At 34.8% G+C, this 21,891-nt stretch overlaps 3 protein-coding genes across 4 annotated transcripts in view; 2 read left to right on the top strand and 1 right to left on the bottom strand.

The window, feature by feature from the left end:
• Positions 1-1,151, top strand: part of LOC116000102 (thioredoxin reductase NTRB-like) — a 4,602-nt gene extending 3,451 nt beyond the window's left edge. The window contains exon 2 of the mRNA XM_031240125.1: positions 800-1,151. Coding sequence (XP_031095985.1) covers positions 800-870 — 71 coding nt within the window. The 3' untranslated portion in view covers positions 871-1,151. The remainder of the gene's footprint in view (positions 1-799) is intronic.
• A 301-nt stretch (positions 1,152-1,452) lies between these two features.
• On the bottom strand, positions 1,453-6,600 carry LOC115999661 (3-hydroxy-3-methylglutaryl-coenzyme A reductase 1-like). The gene is made up of 4 exons (XM_031239512.1): positions 5,585-6,600; positions 3,558-3,739; positions 2,655-3,001; positions 1,453-2,294 (listed from the first exon to the last, which is right to left on the bottom strand). The coding sequence occupies exons 1-4, from the start codon at positions 6,598-6,600 to the stop codon at positions 2,052-2,054; spliced, it is 1,788 nt and encodes a 595-aa protein (XP_031095372.1). The 3' UTR covers positions 1,453-2,051.
• An 8,864-nt stretch (positions 6,601-15,464) lies between these two features.
• On the top strand, positions 15,465-21,114 carry LOC115999713. Of its 2 annotated transcripts, XR_004094024.1 has the most exons (8): positions 15,465-15,665; positions 16,787-16,906; positions 17,908-17,968; positions 18,066-18,201; positions 18,345-18,672; positions 19,111-19,239; positions 19,335-19,975; positions 20,680-21,114. XR_004094024.1 is itself a non-coding variant. In XM_031239602.1 (7 exons), exons 1-7 carry the CDS (start codon positions 15,491-15,493, stop codon positions 19,775-19,777), a joined length of 1,392 nt encoding a protein of 463 aa, XP_031095462.1. In that variant the 5' UTR covers positions 15,465-15,490; the 3' UTR covers positions 19,778-20,087. The 2 variants fall into 2 exon arrangements, 1 of the variants encoding a protein (XP_031095462.1); XM_031239602.1 differs by lacking the exon at positions 20,680-21,114 and having other exon boundaries at positions 19,335-20,087.
• Positions 21,115-21,891: the final 777 nt, after the last annotated feature.

Raw genomic sequence — 21,891 nt, forward strand, 5'->3', positions numbered from 1 at the left:
TTTTTTTTTTTTTTTTTTATTTGTTTCTAATTTTTCCTTAAGCAAATAAGGTTGAATTTTGCTTCACTCTTTTGATTTGGCTTTTCGATGTTTCCCCTTTGATCAAATAAATTTGAGAAAGTCAATGGGGTAGTGGATGGTGGAGGTGGTCGGTGGTCCAAGAATTTTTAGCATAGTTTAGGGTTTTTGATTTCGAGTGAACTAGGGCATTATGTTCATCTAATGAAATTTACATTTGTTTTCCACTCTTTAGTTTACAAAATGGAAGTAAAACATTTTTTTTACTCTGGATTTGCCTGTAATGAAGCATCTAAATGTTATACTGATCTGACCAAACTTCATTGAATTGGTTTATTGGTGCATCTTCGAGATGTCGAATCTGTACATTAGAATATTGTTTGCGTTATCTAACCTATTTCTTTTCATATTACCTAGAAATTGCAAAACAGTTTATATATACACATATTGGTGAACTATAACTGCTTCCCACTTTTAGATGGCATAAAACACAGAAGGAAGGAAATGCTGACTTGTAATGCATTTTAAACTTTTCTCAACCCAGAAGAAATTTGGTTCTTTGCTTTAAGTTATGCCATTTCATTTTATAGATTCCCCAAGAAAAACGACCTTCCTTGAAACTCTGGCTTTTGGATTTACAAGTTATGAACCTGACATCTAAACTTTGTTTTCTTCTAATACCTTTCATGCAAAGCTAAGGATCAGCATGTTTTCTTCTACTCACTCTATGCATCTTTGTAATGTGGCCTGACTTTTCGTTTTTCTCTTTTTCAACACGTAGGATGCATGGCGGCCTTAGATGCAGAACATTACTTGCAAGAAATCGGTGCCCAAGAGGGTAAGAATGATTAGTTGCCAAGAAGATTCTTATACAGAAGCAGCATTGAATTTTTATCGCAAAGGATTCATCATCGAAACTTAAATCTCTATTTGCTACTATTTGTTCATTGGAATAGAGAAATTGTTGATTGGCTATTGAGGATTCTATTTCTGGGTTTAATCCTTTGTATTAAGTTAATTGAAGGGTAGCTTCTGCAACATCTCCATAAACACTTCTGAATCATGCTATGAAGTATTTATGTCTGTGTGTTTCCTGTTGAGTAATTTAGAATTTGAATGTTTTATGCTGTTAAGAAACCCCTAAGCTGTCTCTTCTTTAACAGTATCTTGTGATTTTATGGATCACATTAACGAGGCCAAATTTTTTCACCATCTGATGTGGTAGTATGCAATTTGGCCTCGGTAATGTGAGAGCCACCGCATCACATTAACGAGGCCAAATTTTTTCACCATCCGATGTGGTAGTATGCAATTTGGCCTCGGTAATGTGAGAGCCACCACATGATGTTACAATTTGCTAATACAATCTGCTAGTCAAACTTTCTAATACTATATGATCATCGCTAACACAATCTGCTAACTGTTAATCGCTGATTGCCAAACAAATCCAATATTGATATCATGTCCAATATTGATATCCAATACATGTTTATATATATAAGGGATAAAGTGCAAATAATAATACAATTTCATGTTGCAAGATACCCTTATAATTAATTGATTCCAATTTGAGAAGCCCTTGCATTGCCCAATTACAAAGTACAAACTAACAAACAAATACAGATTACGGAAACACCAAGTAAAGATGACAATGTGAACTAGGCCAACATAGACTGCCTCGCTTCCTGCTTATCACATATCTTGAAAAATCTTGGAGGGATTTTTTCCTCAACTAAGAAAAGAAGCATCATTCCACTCTCACATGGCTTCAAGAAAATGATATAACAGATCCAGCAATTCAACAGATGACCACTTTCCTTTCCTTTCCTTTCCTTTCCCTTTCTATTTTCTTAAACTATATGCACACTTTTTCCTAGACTTTCTGATGATGGAGAAAATTTATTCAATTTCCTACATTCATCTGAGATTATTGGGATTCTTTGGTTTTTACAATTTGATGGAAACTATGTATAAGTAGAGAGAAAGTTGTGTACGTACGTTGTACAATGTGGTGTTGTCTTCCGATCCCTTGATTAGGAGGATAACTTTGTGATGTCTTTGCTGGACCGATTGTATTTCATGTGGCTGCTCACAAGCTGGCCTGCTGAAATTGCAGACATGAGAGATAACTCCCCAGCAAGAACTGCACCTGCCACAACTGTTGCCAGAAGCCTTGCATTTGAGCCTGGGGACTCCATGCTGGCACCCTTCACTCCCAGCAAGTTCAAGCAGGCTGACTGTGATGCAAGCTGAGTCCCACCTCCAATTGTTCCCACCTGAATCAATCACCATGATATATAGTTAATAAAGGAGTTGGGTGAAGCTCTCACACTATGGGAACCAAGACTCGATCTTGAGTCCTCACCCTCAATCTATCACCTGAGTACCAATTGAAGTATCGTGTACGCTCCCTAAGCCTAAGCTCCTAAACTTAGCAGTCTCTTAGGTGGAAAAGCCCGTACCTAGTGCCCACAAGAAGTCCACCATATTGGGTGAAGCTCCCATACTGCAGTTATAGGGCTCAATCCTAAGTTCTCTACTACACGAGTACCAACTGAGCTACCGTGTGAGCTCCCTAACCCTAAACTCCTAAAGATTGTTTTAAGTTACTAGCTAGAGATTCATGAAATGCATACCTCAATGGAAGGCATGGTTACAGAAATGTGCAAGTCCTTGCCATCATTAACAGGCTCCATCATTGTGATACAGTGAGAGCTTTCCACGTTCTGGGCTGGGTCCTGGCCAGTGGCTATGTATACAGCAGAGACAATATTGCTTGCATGAGCATTGAAGCCGCCGAGGGCACCGGCCATGGCGGAGCCAGTCAGGTTTTTAAGCACGTTCAGCTCAACAAGGGAAGCCACGTTGGTCTTTAATACTTTCTTCACCACCTCTTCCTTGATAATTGCTTCACAAACAACTGACTTTCCTCTCCCCTCAATCCAGTTCACTGCAGCTGGCTTCTTGTCAGAGCAATAGTTCCCTGTTCACATGTATTTATTTCTTCAAACCAACATACATGGCAACATATCATGCATCATATATATACACACACACACATACACAGAGCAAAAAACATATATTGGAAAAGTGGCATATTTGTCTACAAAAGGCGAAATTTCTTCTCCTCCAAACCCCACACTCTAGTCCAACAAGATAGTGAAAGGTAAATCACAATAACTCAATGGTCTCATTAAGTGGGAGGACCAGTGTTTGGTGCTCACAAAGAGCACACCACATTACAATTGCTAAAGTCCAAATTTGTGTCCTTGTTCACAATCTACCACAAAAGAACCAAATAAACGGCTTGTGCAGGCTAAAACATGACATTTGTTTGTTGAGTTATTTAAAATTTTTTATAAATCTAATGAAATATTAACAAAAATGACCACAATTGTCACTTTAAGAATGACAGAGGGACAAAAAATAAACACAACAATAGAGACGAATATAATTCAACTGTCAACCATTTCTCCTAAAATATAATCAATTAATCATGATTGAATTCACAAGTTTTGCAGCACTTTCAGGCGGTTTACCTGTTATGCCAAGGACATCCATGTCAGGATATTCAGTCTGAAGGAAATCAATAACATTTTGCACCCCTTTTGACACCATGTTCATCCCCATGGCATCACCAGTGCTGCAAGTAAACCTCATGTAGAGATTTTTCCCAGCTATTGCACATTGGATACTTTGTAATCTAGCAAATCTACTTGATCTGCACAAACCAAATATGACTATTAATATTACTGCCTATGAATATATTTCTTTAAAAAAATTAGAAGGAATTGAATATTAGCATATCTGGAGATATCAACATCAAATTGTTATTGTCAAAAACATGCGCAAAATGAAAAATGGGAAGAAACTATTGATAAATCAAGAAAAATGAGGAAAACAAAACCAAGAATTTGTGTAGTCATTTCCTTTTCAGTAATCTCTCCAACCATTTTCCAGCAAAAATATAGTTGGAGCCTTAAATGCCAAAATATCATAGTACTAGGGAAAAAGATTTGTTTGGTCCTTCATCCTTCAATTATATGGGTACAATAATAGACTTAGGCCCTGTTTGGTAAATAATTAGCCTATCAGTCAATTTTGGCATATTTGACCATTATTAGTTGTTTGACTTGATTAAAAAATCAATATAAGTGTTTGGTTAATAACTAATAAGCTTTTTATAACTACAAATACTAAATTTCAAAAGGCTACTCAAAGCAACTTTTTCAATTAGCCTTTTGAGAAAAGAAATTATACCAAACAGCTAACAGCTAACAGCTAATTTACCAAACATTTTTATACAATCAGCTAATATTATCAATTAATTATACCTTCTAACGCAATCAACTTACAGCATCATCTAACAACCATTTACCAAACATGGCCTTAATCTCTCAATTATAGGCGTCTCTAATTTTCGTTCCTCAATTATTGGTATAGTGATGTTTTCCCCCTCAGTCAAAATGGAACTTTTGAGTTTTGAGTAACAAGTAAATGACTAATCTCAATCTCAAAACCTAATTTCTCATAGCTAAACTTGTAAATTCAGTTAAATGACTAATTGCAGTCTTAGAATCTAATTTCTCATAGTTAAACTTGTATATTCAAGCCAATCTTCTCATTCCCTCATTTATTTCCCTTCTACGTCTATTGGATGGAAATATGGAAGAGAAAGTGACAAATAAGATAAATTACAAATTTATAATTGAGAAATAATGTTTTGAGATAAAAATTAGTAGTCTCTAGCAGTTCCATCTTGATGGGGAAAAACACTACTAGCTAATAATTGGATGACCAAAATTGGGAAAGCAAAATCTTGATTTTAAAGTTTTAGCTGACAAAAATCACAAGGAGTTAAAGCAGTTTAAGTTACTAACCAAAATTAAAAGTCACTATAATTAAAGACGTTAGGCTGTCCCCATCCCTGCAATTGAACCCCTTTTGTGGATTTTTATCTTCTTCTTTTTTTGTTTTTTGTTTTTTTTTTTGTTTTGTTTTATTCTATAAGCTTATGTGGCTTGCAAGCCTGGTGACTTTTATTATTACTTTATTATTATATTTATAATATAAAATGAAAGTGGGATCATTTTTTAAAATAAGAGAGTGTTGCAAGGGAAAATAGTGAAGAATTTACAAATTTGATGACGTGGAAATAAAGCACACCTTTGAAAGTGAGAGAGTACTCTAGGAATAAAGATAGCCTTATGCTTTATGATTGAGTTAATACCTCCAATGATCCTCTGAATATTTGAGTTTTACACGTTTAAAATGATGACGAGACGTCCTCCAAGTTTTAAAAAATAATCAACTCTGTTAATTTTAAACTCGAGTTATTTTTTAAAACTTGAAGGAAGTCTAGTGGCCATTTTAATCCCAGAGGACCACAGCTTGTAAAAGTCAAATACTCGGAGGATTATAAAAGGTATTAACTCCTTTATGATTTAAAGGAAAAGGACAATAAATCAATGATAATAAATATTAAGTAACAAAAGAAAAATGACAGAGGGGTGTAGTAACTAGTAAAACTGTAAAGCTATACGTGAAATCTGGAAATTGCACTCACTTGTTAAACACAGCAGCAAGAGTGTCAAAATTACTGGGATCCTCAACGAAGAACTTCAACTCAGCGGCTCTCTTGGAAGTGCCGAACCTCACCACTGGAGCTCTGGTCATGCCGTCTCTGAGCACCATACTGGCGGCTCCACCGGAGGCGTAGATGGCCTTACACCCCCGGTTGGTGCTAGCCACCAAGCACCCTTCAGTGGTCGCCATTGGCACAGAGTACTCTCTCCCGTCAAGCAACAATGGCCCTGCAATTCCCACTGGTATTTGCACGTACCCAACTGGCATCTCACAACACTGCCCAAGAATCGACTCGTAATTGAACCCTTCTAACGGAAGCCCCGCCAGAGACTTCCCCGTGATTCTCTGCAACGCCTCGCGCCGAATTGCAGCCGCGCGTTTGCAGTCTCCGAGCTTATTTTCCAACGCGTACGACGGGATTTTCCCCTCCACGATGGATTTGATAATCTCCTCGTCATCCCCGGATGCTGCAGGGCTAAATATCTCAGCGGGTTTCTCGGGCAAGGCCGTTGCCCCCTCCGCCGGGTGCTGAGGGACCACTGGGACATTTTTTCGAACAGGTGGTGGGCGGACAGACGCACAAGGACCAAGACGTCTGTCCTCCTCCAAAATGTACTGCTCCACGTGGCTCCCATCCTCTACTTCCCAAACATCCTGGTTCGCTCTGTATATGAACGATTGAACGAACCCTATGCCGAAGAACCCTAGAAGGTAAATCGCCGAAGCCACCAACAAAACCAACGCCGCCAGCTCCGATAGAGTCACCACATGCAGAGGCGTGGAGTTGCGGATCTTCTCCCTCCACCTGACGAGGAGAAAATACATCACCGAGAAAAACAGCGCAAAAAACAACACATTCGTCAAATACAGAGGCAGTGGAAGAGCGTCCGAGGCTTTCGGGGAGGAATCATGGATATGCCGCTGTTTGTGGGACTTGAAGGGTTCGTCGGCGGCGGCGGCGGCGGACGGCTTGGTTAGTCGCCGGCGAACTTCCATTGATGCAAATTTCCCGTCGTGGAGCCCCGGCGGAGGGGACAACGGCGTTGAGAGTGAGGAAAGTTTGGTGTTTTGACGGAGAGTTTGTTCAGTGCGAAAATGGCGGTTGAGTATGAGAGTAGAAGCTGAGGTTTCGGAGCGCTATTTATAGTAATCACCGGATGGCGCGCTTGACATTTGCTCCACACGTACCGCGTGCTCTCGGAGACGATTATTATTTTTCTTGCCATAAGAAAATAAGATAAATTTTATTTTTAGCAATGAGTTACTCACTAAAGTAGTCAAGTTTAGAGATTACGGCCTTATTTGGTAAATAATCGGTCTATTAGTCAATTTTGTCTTATTTGACGACTATTAGATGTTTGGTTAATAAACTTTTTGTAACTCTAAAATACTAAATTTCAAAAGGCTACTCAAAGCAGCCTTTTCAATTAGCTTTTTGAGAAAAGAAATTATACCAAACAGCTATCAGCTAACAGCTAATCTATCAAACAACCTTTTACAATCAACTAATATTATTAACTAATCATACCTTCTAACCCAAACAGCTAACCCAATCAACTAACAGCTATTTACCAAACAGGGCCTACATGTTACACTTTATCTCGGAAATAAGATGGTATGATTCTATTTGAAGGAGCCTATTTAGGAGTTTATAATTTATTTTAAGTTATTAATAAGTTATAATGTGAATAATGTACGTTTATCGTTCTTCAAATCATGAGTAACCAATGATCATTAATTTTGGAGTTCAAACTTATATACATAATTAATAATAATGTATTTATAAACATTTCTATGGTGCTAAACAATACATACGTCTTTTGTTAATATACAACTATATATATTATTTAAATTGTATCGGATACTGTCAACATTTGTTTTTTAATATCAAATTTAATCAAGATGTGTTCTACAAAGCCTAGTATAGATCATTGCCTTTGGATTGAGTTATTATCACAGTAGAAAAAAATTATTAATTATTCATGAATTAGTTAATTTAATCATAAATAAATAAATCATTAATGTAATAATCAAATGTAAAATAACAAAATCTTGACAAATTAAAAATAAATGTTAAGTATTGATTTTTAAAAAAATTATAGCATTCCTCTCCTGAGGGGAGCAACTAACTATAAATGTGAGAGGGGTAAGGTGGTTCCAAAATCCTCTTAAGCCAAATTTAATTTAAGGATCCATAGAGAGAACTCTTTGGTTGGTAAAAAGTAATTGAATTTAAATTATATTGAAAATAAATTAATTAGATTATTGATCTCATTCTTCAGTTAATGAAAAAATAACTTGTTAAGAATGATTAATATAAAAATTCAAATACTTTTACATAATAAAGATACGAGTAATATAGGAGAACAATGAATTAAATTTCTCTTATTAGTCAAACAAGTTAAAACTTATTTTCTTCAAATTTAACCCCAAAAAATCCCAAAACAAATATTTTCAAGTGAATCAAACAAGTCAACCGTGGTATTTGGTCAGTATAAATTGTATTAAGTGTTTATTCTTAACCTCATCCATACATCTACTTGTTTAATGTTATTAGTTCTCATGTACTAATGAGGAGGGTGGTTCTCATAGGACCATCACCCTCACGTGTGTGTATATATATATATATATATAGAGAAGCTCAGATGCCACGTCCGACATTGTCATAAAGATGGCAATTTAATTTCTTACCACCCCAATCAGATCAATATGGATTCGACGTCCAAAACTTAATAAAGATAACAATTTATATTTGTTGCCGCCCAATTTATTTTTTATTTAAAAACAATGGCTATGTGGATATGTTATTCTAAGTAGTATTTTAAATTTTGATAATGGTACAAGAATTAAATAATAATAGCCAAGCACTTTGTACTCAGATGTCAAAGTAGTGACTCTCCCATATGGGAGGTCATGAGTTTGAGCTTTAATGGTGACTCATATTTGATTAATAATAAATTGATTTTTTTACACAATATAGAGTTAGACAATTCATGCTATACAATGAATAAAGGGTTTAATTACAATGGTGAATAATTACAATATCTATCTAGCATATTAAGAAGCTATCTACTAATTAAGTTAAATATTCGTTTATCGAATATTTATTTTAGTGGCTTGATCAAATTGAACACTCTCAAAATCCTCTCATAAATTCACCAAAAATTAATGATTTTAGCATTTATTAAACACTCTCAAGTCTCAAAACCCTCTTTAATTATGAACTACTATACTTTTTTATCAATAGGGAGAAACAATCTCAACAAATGCAATCAACTTAACCAACATAGGCACCCTCCACATATGAGGAGTGCCATCATCTATCAAAGTCTAGTCAATGACTCAATGGTAGGCAAGCATCTACAAACCTAACCCCAAGCATTATGCATGGAGTGAAAATTTTATTATTTCAAGTAAGTGATGGGGTTACATGGTGTGTCTATTGATAATGTAACATGAGGATTGTGTAGGCTTGGGCACATCTTGGCTTTCGAGGCCGGGAAACTAGTCACGGAAGTCATACTTAGTCGACAAGCAAGTCACTTCTGTCACTAGTGTTCCAAATATCAAACTATTGTGTATTGCGATCAATCTAAGCCACAAAATATCTGCCGCAATGTCAAACCTATCAACAAGCTCTAGCATGGAAAATGCGGGTAGACTGGGATCACAAGGGTAGCTGGTGGTTACGTTCTCTGCTAAAACCAGGGTACTATTAGCTTTAGGGCGGAACTTTAAGGGCTTAGAGAGGTGTTCTGGCTAGTGAAGCTAAGGAAAGAAGATTTGGTGTTTGGTTATTGAAATGGACTCTGAAACGGCCATTAAAATCCTAACAAAAGAAAGTGACATAAGACTCAAACCCATGACCTTCTAATTGAAAGAGTCACTTCATGCCACTTAACCATAAGGTTATTGGCAACCTGTCTTACATCTTAAGAAATTGTAATTGTACTAAGATCCAAATATTATTAACAAATTCATTTTTTACAATATATCTTACTAATATCAATATTACTAAAACGTACTTATTTTCTTGCTAACCTTGGTCAGACTAAGGGTGATGGCACAACAGTCTTAGAGGATCCCCGGATGAGTTGTTGGAGTTCCTTTTAGCTAATGCAATAGGAGCCAAATTCAGAAGAGTCAGATAGTACCCGCTTGGAGCGGCGGCAAACGCACCAAAAAAAATAAATTAATACAAATATTTAACCTTTAGGAGTCTAAATAGTATTTTTCCTTATTTTCAATGCATGTTGATTGATCCCATACTATGGTTGTACATGTGAAAGTCAATTAGTAACATTTATTATAGGGTATTGTAATAGTGTAACACGTGAAGTGACATAAAAATAGCAAGCCGACATCATTATTGTTATAACTAGTAGATAGCTACATGAATGCACTAGCTAATAACAACCTAATTAATATTCTCTAATTTATTAAAGTGAAGAAAAGTTTACAACCACTAGTCAAAAGTTAAACTGTATTACGAATATTATCTCGTACAAAAAGCTAGATCGAAAAAATGTTCATAAAATTAAACTCGTGACTTTCAGAGATAAAAGTCATATTTCACTCACTCAGTTCCTTACTTTATATCTCATATATTTATTAGAGAGATAAAATCTCTTTTTTTTTTCTTTATTTGTTAAGAAAATAAATTTTTTTGTTCTTAAATTATATCGTAATGACTGACTTAGCCTATATATATATATATATATATATATATATATATATATATATATATATATATATATAATCACTTTCACTTTTCAAATGTTATCAAGGTGATTTTTTTTTTCTTTTCATGATCGCTTTTGACTTTTCAATTGTTACCAAAATGGCTTGTTTAACTCATAGATGGATGGAATCGTTAAAAACATAATTTATAATTCATCTCGAGGAGTTAAATATATTATATATTATATATTATCAATTAAACAAATTACAAAATTAGAGTGAGGTTAATAAACTATTATTACAATAAATGCATTTAATTTACAAAAAGAGTATAAAATATGAAAAATCAATGAAAAGGGGATATGAAAAAGGTGAAAATGTGTAATTATTGGGCAAATAATTTTTTTTTTGTTTAATATTATCCCTTTACAAATAGAAAATTATGGTTTATTTTACAAGATTAAATAAAAATGCATTAAAATTAACGAAAAGTAAATAAATTGCTAATAATTGAATAAATTGCATGAAACTAGCATATCACATATTTATAAAATTGGTTTTTGAATTCCTCATTTTGTGCTTAAAAGAACTTTTAATACATAAATTTTATTCACTAATATCATCTTTTATATATATATATATATATATATATATATATATATATATTGAAAGCAAACATATCATCTTAAATATTTTTAAAACTTTAATTATAAATGATGTGTGTTAGACTTCGTTACCAATTAGGCAGGCAGCAAGCAATTCAATATCTTTCTATTTCAGTTTGGACTATGCCAATTGCCATTTCATTAATCCACTGAAAGTTTGATATTTTCCAATTCTTAATCTTCTAAATCAATCATTTTCAGGAAAATGTCAAATACGCCATTCAAATTAAGCTAAAAAGCATTTAAACCCCTAAACTATACAAAGTGTTAATTAGACGAGCCGATAACTTCTTAAAGTTATGTAATTAGATCAATTGACATGTAAACTTAAAGTGATAACAGATGAAATATGTTGATTTAGAATTTTTTTTCAAAAAAATAAATACTTTTTTTTAAGGGTCACACTTGTGTGAGACCGTCTCACGGATCGGTAAGACAGGTTGTGTCAAGATTAAATGTAATACTTTAATCATGATTTAGTATTGCATTTGCCAGTATAAGTATTACATTTCATCTTAACTCGACCCATATCACAGATAACGATCCGTGAGACGGTCTCACACAAGTTTTTACATGCCTTTTTTAAATTACAATTTGTTGGCTTCTTTGTCGATCTACCAGATGGAGAAACCATGGCCAGCTTCTTCATCCAATTGGACGCAGAAGCCATGACAACTTCTATGTATTTTTTTTTTAAATATTGACCCAACAAGATACATAATCCAACAAAAATTAAAAATAAGTTTTTACTTCGTTAAAAAAAATGGTGTAGTTCAATGTTATTACATTTATAAATTTAAAATAATTAATATTTTATATATATATATATAAAGAAAAACTTTGTAATAAATTTTCATTATTAAAAAAAAACATAAAAATATAGTTTTCTGACTATCAAGTAAATACCAACAAAAAAAAAGTCATTTTTCATAGATCATTTTCTAAGTTTTCAAATCAACATTAAGAGTTTTTTATAACATTTCCAGCCTCGTGTAACTACTTAAGATTTCTAATTACGTAATGCGAATTAAACGCAATCTTAAAGTCCACGTTAACACATTTTTTCTTAGCTTAAACCTAAATAAAATGGTGAAAGCTAAGCCAGCCAAAGAAGAAAAGTGTCGTAGCTGTCTACATATATACTGTCTGACTTGAACATACACTTGAATGCTTGATGTATGCATGCATGCATATATGCAGTACAATTTTGAAAATTTGGGATTTAAAATTTAATTTATTACAAGTGCTATGCCATATATCAATTTCATAATTATTGAATGGAGAATAAAAAACAATATGGAAGGTGGAAAATTAAATCAAATATTGAAAATGGTGCATACAAAAATACAAAATGATGCTTTCTAAACTAGAAATGGATCTTTTTCGTGATACAAACGGTCAGGACTATTTGCTTATCCATAGCGTGAATGAGCAGTGTCGAAAGGTGGTTGAGATGTCCTAAAAGGAACGAATGAGCAAGTGAAACATGATTCTCGTTCGTATTAGAACGTTAAGGGTATAATTTTTATTACTATATATCTCTTGATTTACCTCATATATGTAGTTTGCGAATCATTGATCTTTGGTTAAGGATGAATGAGCCTCTTGCCACTCAACCACAACTGTTGCTATGCCATGGACCCGGGTCCAAAACGACGTCGTCTGAATAAAATATTGCTTCATTCCTTGTCGTTAACTTGCCGTTTGTCATCAGAATTCATTCCTCTATATTCATAATTTTTTAACTTTATATTTACAATTACAGAACTCTATATTTACAATCTCATAACTATATATTTATAATTACAAAACTTTATGTTCAACAGTATAACACAATTTTTGAACCTATAATCTCAAATTTTTAATCTATATTTACAAAAAATAATAATAATAATAATAAAAAAATCATTGATTGAGGAAATAGGTCCAAACACACGTTTTGAACCATAATCCACCTTATAAAGTGGACCGCATCCATACCATAATTTGCCCAACCACAGCCGCCAGGTTAAAGTTTTATCATATTGAATATGAAGCTGCATAGTTTAATATATCAATAAGTTAGTCCTGGTTGACATATGGGTCGTAATAATGCGCGTGATTAAATAAAAACGTTCACGGTAATAAATTGAGAATATATAAAGAATTGATATTAGTTAAAAGAATAGAATTATCGTCCAATATTAAGAATCATTTAAAAAATTTCTAAAAAGAATAATATGGTGACTCGGATGAGTGGAGCATGATTCTCAATTCTTGTTAGCACTCTATTGGTAGAATCTGTCACACAGAGTCTTCTTATAATGGAGTATTATATAGAACTATAAAAGTGTATTTATCTAGTACATATTAAGGTGTGAATGCAAATTTCTATCTTCATTAAAAAAAATAAAAATTTGTGAAATAAATTTAAATCAATATTAAAATGAACTATAGTTATAGACAATAAATGCAGTTCAAGAGCCACGTACCAAGGTAATTCAAAGTGATATTTCTTGTATTTTATTTTTATTTTAATTCAATTATCAGGTTAGTTGATGGTTGAATGAATGAATGGTTTAATGTTTGGTTGTAAGATTGATGGATGGTTTGATTTGAATCCCACAAGCCAGCTCCAAAGCTCTCTGTGTGTGTCAGTGTGTAAAATCACGAACGTGATGATTAGCTTCATTTGTCCATTTAAGATAATCAAAAGATTACAGATTATGAAAAATGCATTTCTGTAATCAGAATTGTACATTTAAAAATACTTTATAGTACATATGCAAATAACTAATAGTGCACACTATACACACATGACTATACTATTATAGGAGCAAATACCGTGTCAGTTATTCATGATTGCACTATTAGGTAATAGAATAAGGTTGCCGATGCAATAGCAATTAGCAAAAGATGCACTCCACTCGGAAGAGGACTTTTAGATCATTGATCAAGTGTCTTAGAGCATTCTTAGATACCTTCGGGATGACGAAATTGGGCTTCTCGGAGCTTTGAACACTGTGAGGATCGCATATTAATCCCCCCCCCCCTCCCCAATTTCTGGCAAGCAATTAATTATGCACTGGGTAAACGTTGTTTGTGTGAAATAGCTCGCAAATAACACATAAGAAATAAATTATAAAAAATTAATTCATGATTATCGATGTACGAGAGTGATGATCTATTCACTTGGTCACCTTCATTGATGAGACTATATATTTACAATATTACTAAGTCGCATTATCCATTTACAAATTGGTGTGGTCCTAACTCCTAGCTAGGCAGGAATTAATTAATTAATGATAAAATAGTCCTAATGCGGACGTTTAATTTGGAGTTGACTTGATAATTCTCCGGGCCGGGGCATTGTTATGACACCAACCAACTACTTTATAGATATGGAGGTATTGAACATTTATGCATGATAGCAAAACATTTGGCCATGAACATTTAGTGTTGCTAACTGCATTTCTTGATATCGCTAACACATTGTAAAAATATATCTACATATTCATTCCTAGCACCCATGGTATTGGTTTAGTAGATGAGAAACATTGCATAAAACTTGTTTCTAGTCATGATGTGTATTTGATCATTGGTATGAATATTGGAAGTTTGTGTTTGGGTTAGACTCGTTGTGCACGAAAGTGTATAATTTGGTGTTGAGTTTCAAAACTTGATTGGTTTGATTTACCTTCTCATAGGCGGCAAATTATAACATGGACTAGGCTCTACTTGGCTTGCATTGTGGTTTCTGGTCCAAAAATAACCTTCAAGATGTTACCAACATGCTATACGTTGGCAGTTCACATATTTTGTACATGCAGTTAACAATTTATATGTATGTAGTTATTATGTTATGTGTATGTAATAACCATGTTACATGCCTTCAATTTGTTTACAGGTATAAAAACGATTAATTGCAGGTACATGATGTGTTAATCGCAAGTATATAATTTTTGAACCAGGATTCACCAATCGTTATATCGTGGACCCTGGTCTGAAACGACGTCGTTTCAATGTTAGTGGACACGGACGCGAATGACTTCAGGGAATTCATTATCTATAATACACATAATCATTATCTAGAATACACAGAACGTTTGCCTATAATACTCAGAATATTGACACAAAATACACAGAACGCATCCTCCTAACATTCGAATGCACAAACACATCACAACCTGTGTTAATAACATGAATACACAGAATATTGACACAAAATACACAGAATTCATCCTCCTAAACATTCGAATGCACAAACACATCACAACATGTGTTACTAACATGAATACACAGAACGGTTGCCTGGAATACACAGAATGATTGTCTGGAATACACAGAACGATTACCTAGAATACATAGAACTCATCTCCTAACATTTTGGTAAGGGGTGCACAATGCATTGTGTACTGTGGTCCACGATATAAATTGTCAGGATTCATAATGCAATATTAATCATGGTCCGCTGGACCGAATTGGAAGTATTTGTATTTGGGCCTGCATGATGTGGGCTACGAGTCAGCCCAAATCCTCAGGACGAAAAAGTTCGATCGGCAATGACCGGAGTAATTTGTGCTGCATCAAATGAAGATCAGACTCTCTTACTCTCTTCGTCGTCTTCGATCTTCTGCTTCTCCCAGCCGACGGCCGACGCAGCCACTCACCGTCGCCCAGGACGCAGTCACGAGCCAGCGATCTCCGGCAACCACTCCCAGCGAGGCAGCGAGTCAGGTAATTTATTTTCTTAATTTCTTAGTTTCTTACGGTCTTACCTTTGAATTTAATTTATTCATTTTTTTAATTGCTGCCTTTTTTACCAGTGTGTATATAATATATTACTGTATTGTATTTGTAAATTTGTATATTATTGTGTATTTGTGTTACTGTCACTCTGTCAGTGTATTTTTTTTCCAGGGAATTGATTTTTCATTTTTATTTTTCAGTGTAGTGTATTATGTATAATTTTATATATGATACTATGATTATTTGTATATTATTACTGATTTACTATGATATTGTGTATTACAGACTTACTTTACTGATGGATTCTATCTCTTTGAACCAAACTACTGTAAAGATTCAAATGTTGTAGATACCAAACAAAGTTCAAGTTTAACATTAAATTTGTCTTTGTGAAGATTTAAATGTTGTAAATCTTATTGATGAATATGAAACTTGGAAACTTGGAATGTTTGAATGATATAATGGACTTATGGATTTATGAACTTATGTAGTTAATTAGTTATGTCTTGTGGAGTTTGAACTTTGAATGTTTGGCTTGTGAACTTATGTAGTACAGACTGATTGGACTCTATGGTGTGATGGACTAATTTGTGTTATTTACTTATTTTTAATGATTTGTGAACTTTTTACAACTATGTATGTAAGTATGTTATAATATATTTCAACATTTGAGTAGTTTTTAGATTTATTAGATAAGTGATGGATAAGTGCCTAAGTAGATAACAATTAAGTGATTAACATAGACATCAGACACATTAGAGTTTAGACTTTAGACACATAGTTACAAAAAAATAATAATAATAAAAAAAATTGGCGGGCTTTGGCGCGCCCCCGCAGGCCTAAGGGGGGCGGGTCGGGCTGGCCTTCCTTAGGCATGTATTTTGGCGGGCTTTTTAGCCCGCATGAACAGCTCTAATCCTGGGGAATTTAATATTTAATTATAATTTTTTTTTATATTTAATTAGTATTTTTGTACTCATATATTGAATTTAATATTTAATTATAAAAATTTATGTTAACTTACATAGTATAGGGCCTCTTTTTGTTCACTTGCCCCGGGCATAAAACGATAGGACCGGCCCTCACTGAGTTGATTTTCACTTTTCCAGTGATAGAAGAAATGGATCAGCAAGCAGCAGCAATGCCGGCGGATAATGAATTGCTGGAGAAACGGCCCGGAGTGCTCATCGTTGGAGCTCCTAATGTTGGCAAACGTACACTCCTCTCTCGTAAGTCTCCCTCCTCTCTCTAGATATACGAATGAGGAAATCAGTGATTGACGTGATCGATCAATGGTTTTTAGTGTATAATTTATCACGCAAACAACGATAACAGCGAAGTATAGAACATGTACACACCATATAGGCAAGTATATTTAGCATAAAGTAGACATGAACACCTGAGCAAATCTTTTGGATGGAGAAATGCATACCTTGGTGAAGACGGGCATTGGATAGGGCAGCAAATACATTTGAGCAGGACATAATTAGGTATGCAGTGTTGGAAATTTGAGGTAGAGCGGGAATCCTTTGATCCGTTCAACTTTCTTCAAAAGCTCTTGCTAGTTGAGCTTCTTGTAGGAGAGTTCAGCTCTAGAATTTGTCCATATAAAAGATTACCAATGTATCTTAGATCACATAGACTGAACTGGGTTTTGAACTAAGATACCGCTAAAACCATACCATTGGCAATACTTCCCCTATAAAAGTATGTTTGACTTCAATGGGGTTGGAATCTGCATCACTATCTACAGAGAATTCGCCAGGTAATGTTCATTAAATTTCATGTCTTGAATGACATTTCCTCAAATAAAGTGTGAATTTTTAATCAATGTTCTTTGCTAATTGTTAAGTGTCGCTTTTTTGGGCTTGTTGCTGGTGGTTACGAGTTGGCCATGAACAGTGTATTTCATTGTTTTTATCCAATACCTTGTAAATGCATTCTTTCTATTTGTGTGTATCTCTTAATTAGCATCTCTCTTGGCTAAATCGCAAATTTGAAGCAGATGATAATTAGTTGGAGATTCTTGATTTTCTTGTTGATTCTTAGATTATCTTGAATTATATAAATTTGATGTGTTTTCAGCATTTGGAAGTTTGGTTCTTTTTTACTTCTTGTCACTGCTTTATCTGTTGCAAGTTTAACCAGAATACGATTCTAACAAATTAGGGTGACATCTTTCACTTGAAATTGATCTCTTGATAGCCATTTCCAACTTGTCAATATGTAGGACTACTTTCAATAGATTTGGACGACACTTCTGATACATCATCCGGCTTACTTGCCTATGGGTAATTTGATAATAGGTTTTTAATCTATATGGTTACATGCTTCAGTGCCTGTTTTTTCCCTTGTATGATTTACAATGTGACTTTGGGTTATTTACAGGTGGACGATCAACACAAAGTACTACACAGCTGATGTTTCTCTTTGGATGGCCAATCTTCATGAGAAGTTTTCAGTTGAAGCCCTCCCAATATCTGATCAGCTGGCTGCATTAGTGATGGTTTTCGATATAAGTGATGTCAGCCTCACCCTTTACCTTCTCTGCTATAGAAGTTCTGTTTTCAGTTTGAAAACATTTCTATTATGAATGAACTGTGAGATTATTATCTCTACTGTAGCAAGATTTTGATCCTATGACTTTTCATTTGCCATAATCTGCAGTTATTGTCTTTTCTTGAACTTAAAGATTGGGTGTCACACACTGATATCTCGAAGTTTGATATTTTGTTATGCATTGGCAACAAAGTGGATCTTCTTCCTGGTCATTCAGCTCATGTTGAGTATAGACGTCGTCTGCTGAAATGTGCAGAATCTTCAGGTAGTTCTTACACAGAAATATTAGACACTGGTATTGATGAGACAGAAGGGAGTAGTCTATTAGGCGATGACGAATCCTCATGGGAGATTAAGCAAGCATGCTTGCAATGGTGCATTGAACTCAACATTGAATACGTTGAAGCCTGTGCATCAAATGTTGACTTTGACAAGTGTAAGCTTTATAGTATTTGTGCATTATTGCCTAGTATTCATTTTCCTCAAGTTTCATGCTCATATGCATGAGTGATAGTGCTGAATGCCAAGTTTTCAATCTCTTTTCCCCATTTATATAACTATACAAGCTTCTGAAATATGTATATCTTTCCCCTATTTTGGAATCATTTGTAATTTGACTAGTAGAATCCCTGACACACTGGTATTCTTTTGAAAGTAAGCCCCACAGATTTATATTGATGTCTGAAATTCACACAATCACTGGATACAGAAATTCTTGATATTTGTATCCCTCTGTACCTACCTACATGCTACATTCATGTGACAGTATGCATTCTTAGTTCTTCAGACAAGAGTACTAGACTCATCCATTGGTTTACATTTCTGAAAGCTCATGCTAGTGTAGAATGGTTAATGGGAAGAATATCCATGGCAGGTTTATCTGTCGATGGCGATTCACAGGGTGTTGAGCGACTCCAAGGGGCACTGTCAGCTTATATGTGGCCTGGAATGGTACTTAAGTCTGGTGATAAAATAAATGAACCTTCATTGCCTCAAGAACAAGGTTTTATCTGCTAATGTCTTTGATTACTTTTTTCTATTAACCTTTAATGCTTTTTGTATTATTAAATGGTGAATGCTTTTACGGTTACTATCCAGATGTGTCAGATGAAGAATCCGAATACGAACTTGAATATGAAATCCTATCTGCTGGTTCAGCAGAGCCCTGGGATGATGTAGATGGAGGCTGGATATCTGCAGATGGGCCTGTTACAACAACAGGGACAGCAGAATCAAGCAAACAGAAAGAGAATGGTTCTGAAGGAGAGGTGGGGCCTTCAACATTGGAATCTCAGCTGCCGGGAGTGATTGAAAAAGAAGAAATACCAGGAAAAGATGAAGCTGACATAGTATCTGAGGCTGATAAGGGCACAACATACAATTTTGAGGATTTGGAGCAGTTAATGGCTGAGATTGGAAATGTGCGTGATAGCTTAAGATTGATGCCAGATTTTCAAAGGAGGGAAATGGCAGCCAATCTGGCCATGAAAATGGCAACCATGTTTGGTGATAGCAGTGGAGATGAAGAAGGATTAGATTGATACGAGAAGACTTTTGAAGTGTTCTGTACCGTTGATGCCTATTAGCAACCAAATCTATCACAGATGTTTATCAACTATTGAAAACATGTTCACCTATTTTGTACAAACAAAGTGAAATCTATGGGCTCCTGCTAATGTTCTGTTCTTAAGGTAGGATCTCCTCTTGTCCCATGAAAGGTCTACGCAGGATGAACAAAGGTACACCATACACCTCTCCGCTCAAGTGGGTTAGTTTAATTACATAAAACTTTTGCATGAATATTTTTCTCCTTTGGCTTTTTATTTAATCAAAACTCATATTCTAGCTCAACCCTCTTTTTTTAACCTACAGGAAAGATGTATGATTCTTCCCCCCTTCCTATTCTTCTTTTTATGGAAATAGACCTATTAGACTAGAGCACTATGGAAGTAAATTAGATATTTCAAGGTCTCAATAGGGTAAAATACTGAAAGGTGGCAACCTACTGTGTTTGATTAAATTATGGGAAAATTGCACTTTTCGTCCCTAAGTTATAGGATAAATGGATAATTGTAGAATTCGTCCCTGAGTGTTGGTCATGCTCACTTTTCGTCCTTAAGTTATCATTGGTATTGCACTTTTAGTCCTTTCGTGCTCACTTTTCGTCCCTGAGTTATACTAAAATTGCAAATTACATCCCTAATGTTTTATTAGTAAAGGGACGGAAAGTGCAACGTCAATGATAACTTGGGGACGAAAAGTGAGTATGACGAACACTTAGGGACGAAAAGTGCATATGATCAACACTTAAGGGACGAATTCTACAATTACCCTATAACTTAAGGACGAAAAGTATAATTTTTCCTTTAAATTATTTCAAATATTTCTTTCTCCTCTAGCACAAACACATTATAATGTACCATTCTTCACTCTTCTTTATCAGAACGTGGATGCTTAGCTGCCGTAAATGTAGACTTTCATGGTCAAGAGTCAGTAAGTTATGATTTGCTACTGGAGCTGTCGAGCTGCTATTAGAGGAAGTTTTAGGTGCCTGGTGGGCAGAAGTTAGTAGAATGGGATTTGGGTCAAAATATGGTAGTGGAAAATCCATGAAAATAACATAAATTTCATCTTTAAAAAAAAATAAAAATCTGGGCAGGCAGACATACTAGATGACAGATAAGGTAGGAAGTGGGATTATTCTGGTTGATTTTGATGTCTAGTGCACTTGTTCTGTAGCAGGAGATATATTCTCAACCTCTTTGGATGGATAACCTTAACTTCACCATTAGACATCCATTGTTGTAGAATATGACCAATTGTTGTATGCTTAATTTGCAACTGGCAATATATTTATGTGTTAGTGTTAGAAGATTGAGGTGGCAGGGGAAGAAGATATTTGTTTTGTGAAAGTGTGAAGTGGCAGTAGAGGAAAAGATATTTTGTGAAAAGTTCTGAGATACCTGAAACTTACTTCCCAGGACCCCGCCTTCCACTTGCCTTTATTTATGCACTTATCATACTTTGAAACAGCTTTTGAGGCCCCTTTTGGTATCCGAACATTGGCCTGCCTCTCAGGCCTCATCACAGCATCATGCTGAAGTGCTGAACTCTCTCCACACCCCCCCCCCCCCAATCAAGTTAGTTTGAGAGTTAGCTTAGTAACCCTAGCGTTTTAAGTTTGACTTTCTGTGGGAGTTGTCTATTGACATTCATAGTTTAACTCGATCAGTTATGGGTAACTTAAGTTAGTTTACTCTTTGTGGTCCTTTGCTGGTTATGATCACAAGGTAGGCTTCACTTGACGCACTTTCGAGTAACTGTTGTGGTTTTTTCTTAAATCCAAGAAAATAGAGTTAGTGATCACTCTGATGCACTTCAAACGTAGCTGCTAGGCGCTGGGCTGCTCGATAGCTTCAATTTTTTTAAAATTAATAAATTTGAAAAATCAAGGGTGCGTTTACTAACTGGAAATTTTCTCTAATTTTTTGAAAATTTTGAAAACTGGAAAACAGAAAACAGAAAACACGTTTACTAGCACAGTTTTTCATTTTGAAAAAAGGAAATAATTTTTCAATACACTATAAAAAACTGTTTTCTAAATGGAAAACAGAATCAGCTATCATATATTAGACTATATGTCATTATAACCACA

The sequence above is a fragment of the Ipomoea triloba genome, chromosome 12 (assembly GCF_003576645.1).
Source record: "Ipomoea triloba cultivar NCNSP0323 chromosome 12, ASM357664v1".
Taxonomy (NCBI): domain Eukaryota; kingdom Viridiplantae; phylum Streptophyta; class Magnoliopsida; order Solanales; family Convolvulaceae; genus Ipomoea; species Ipomoea triloba.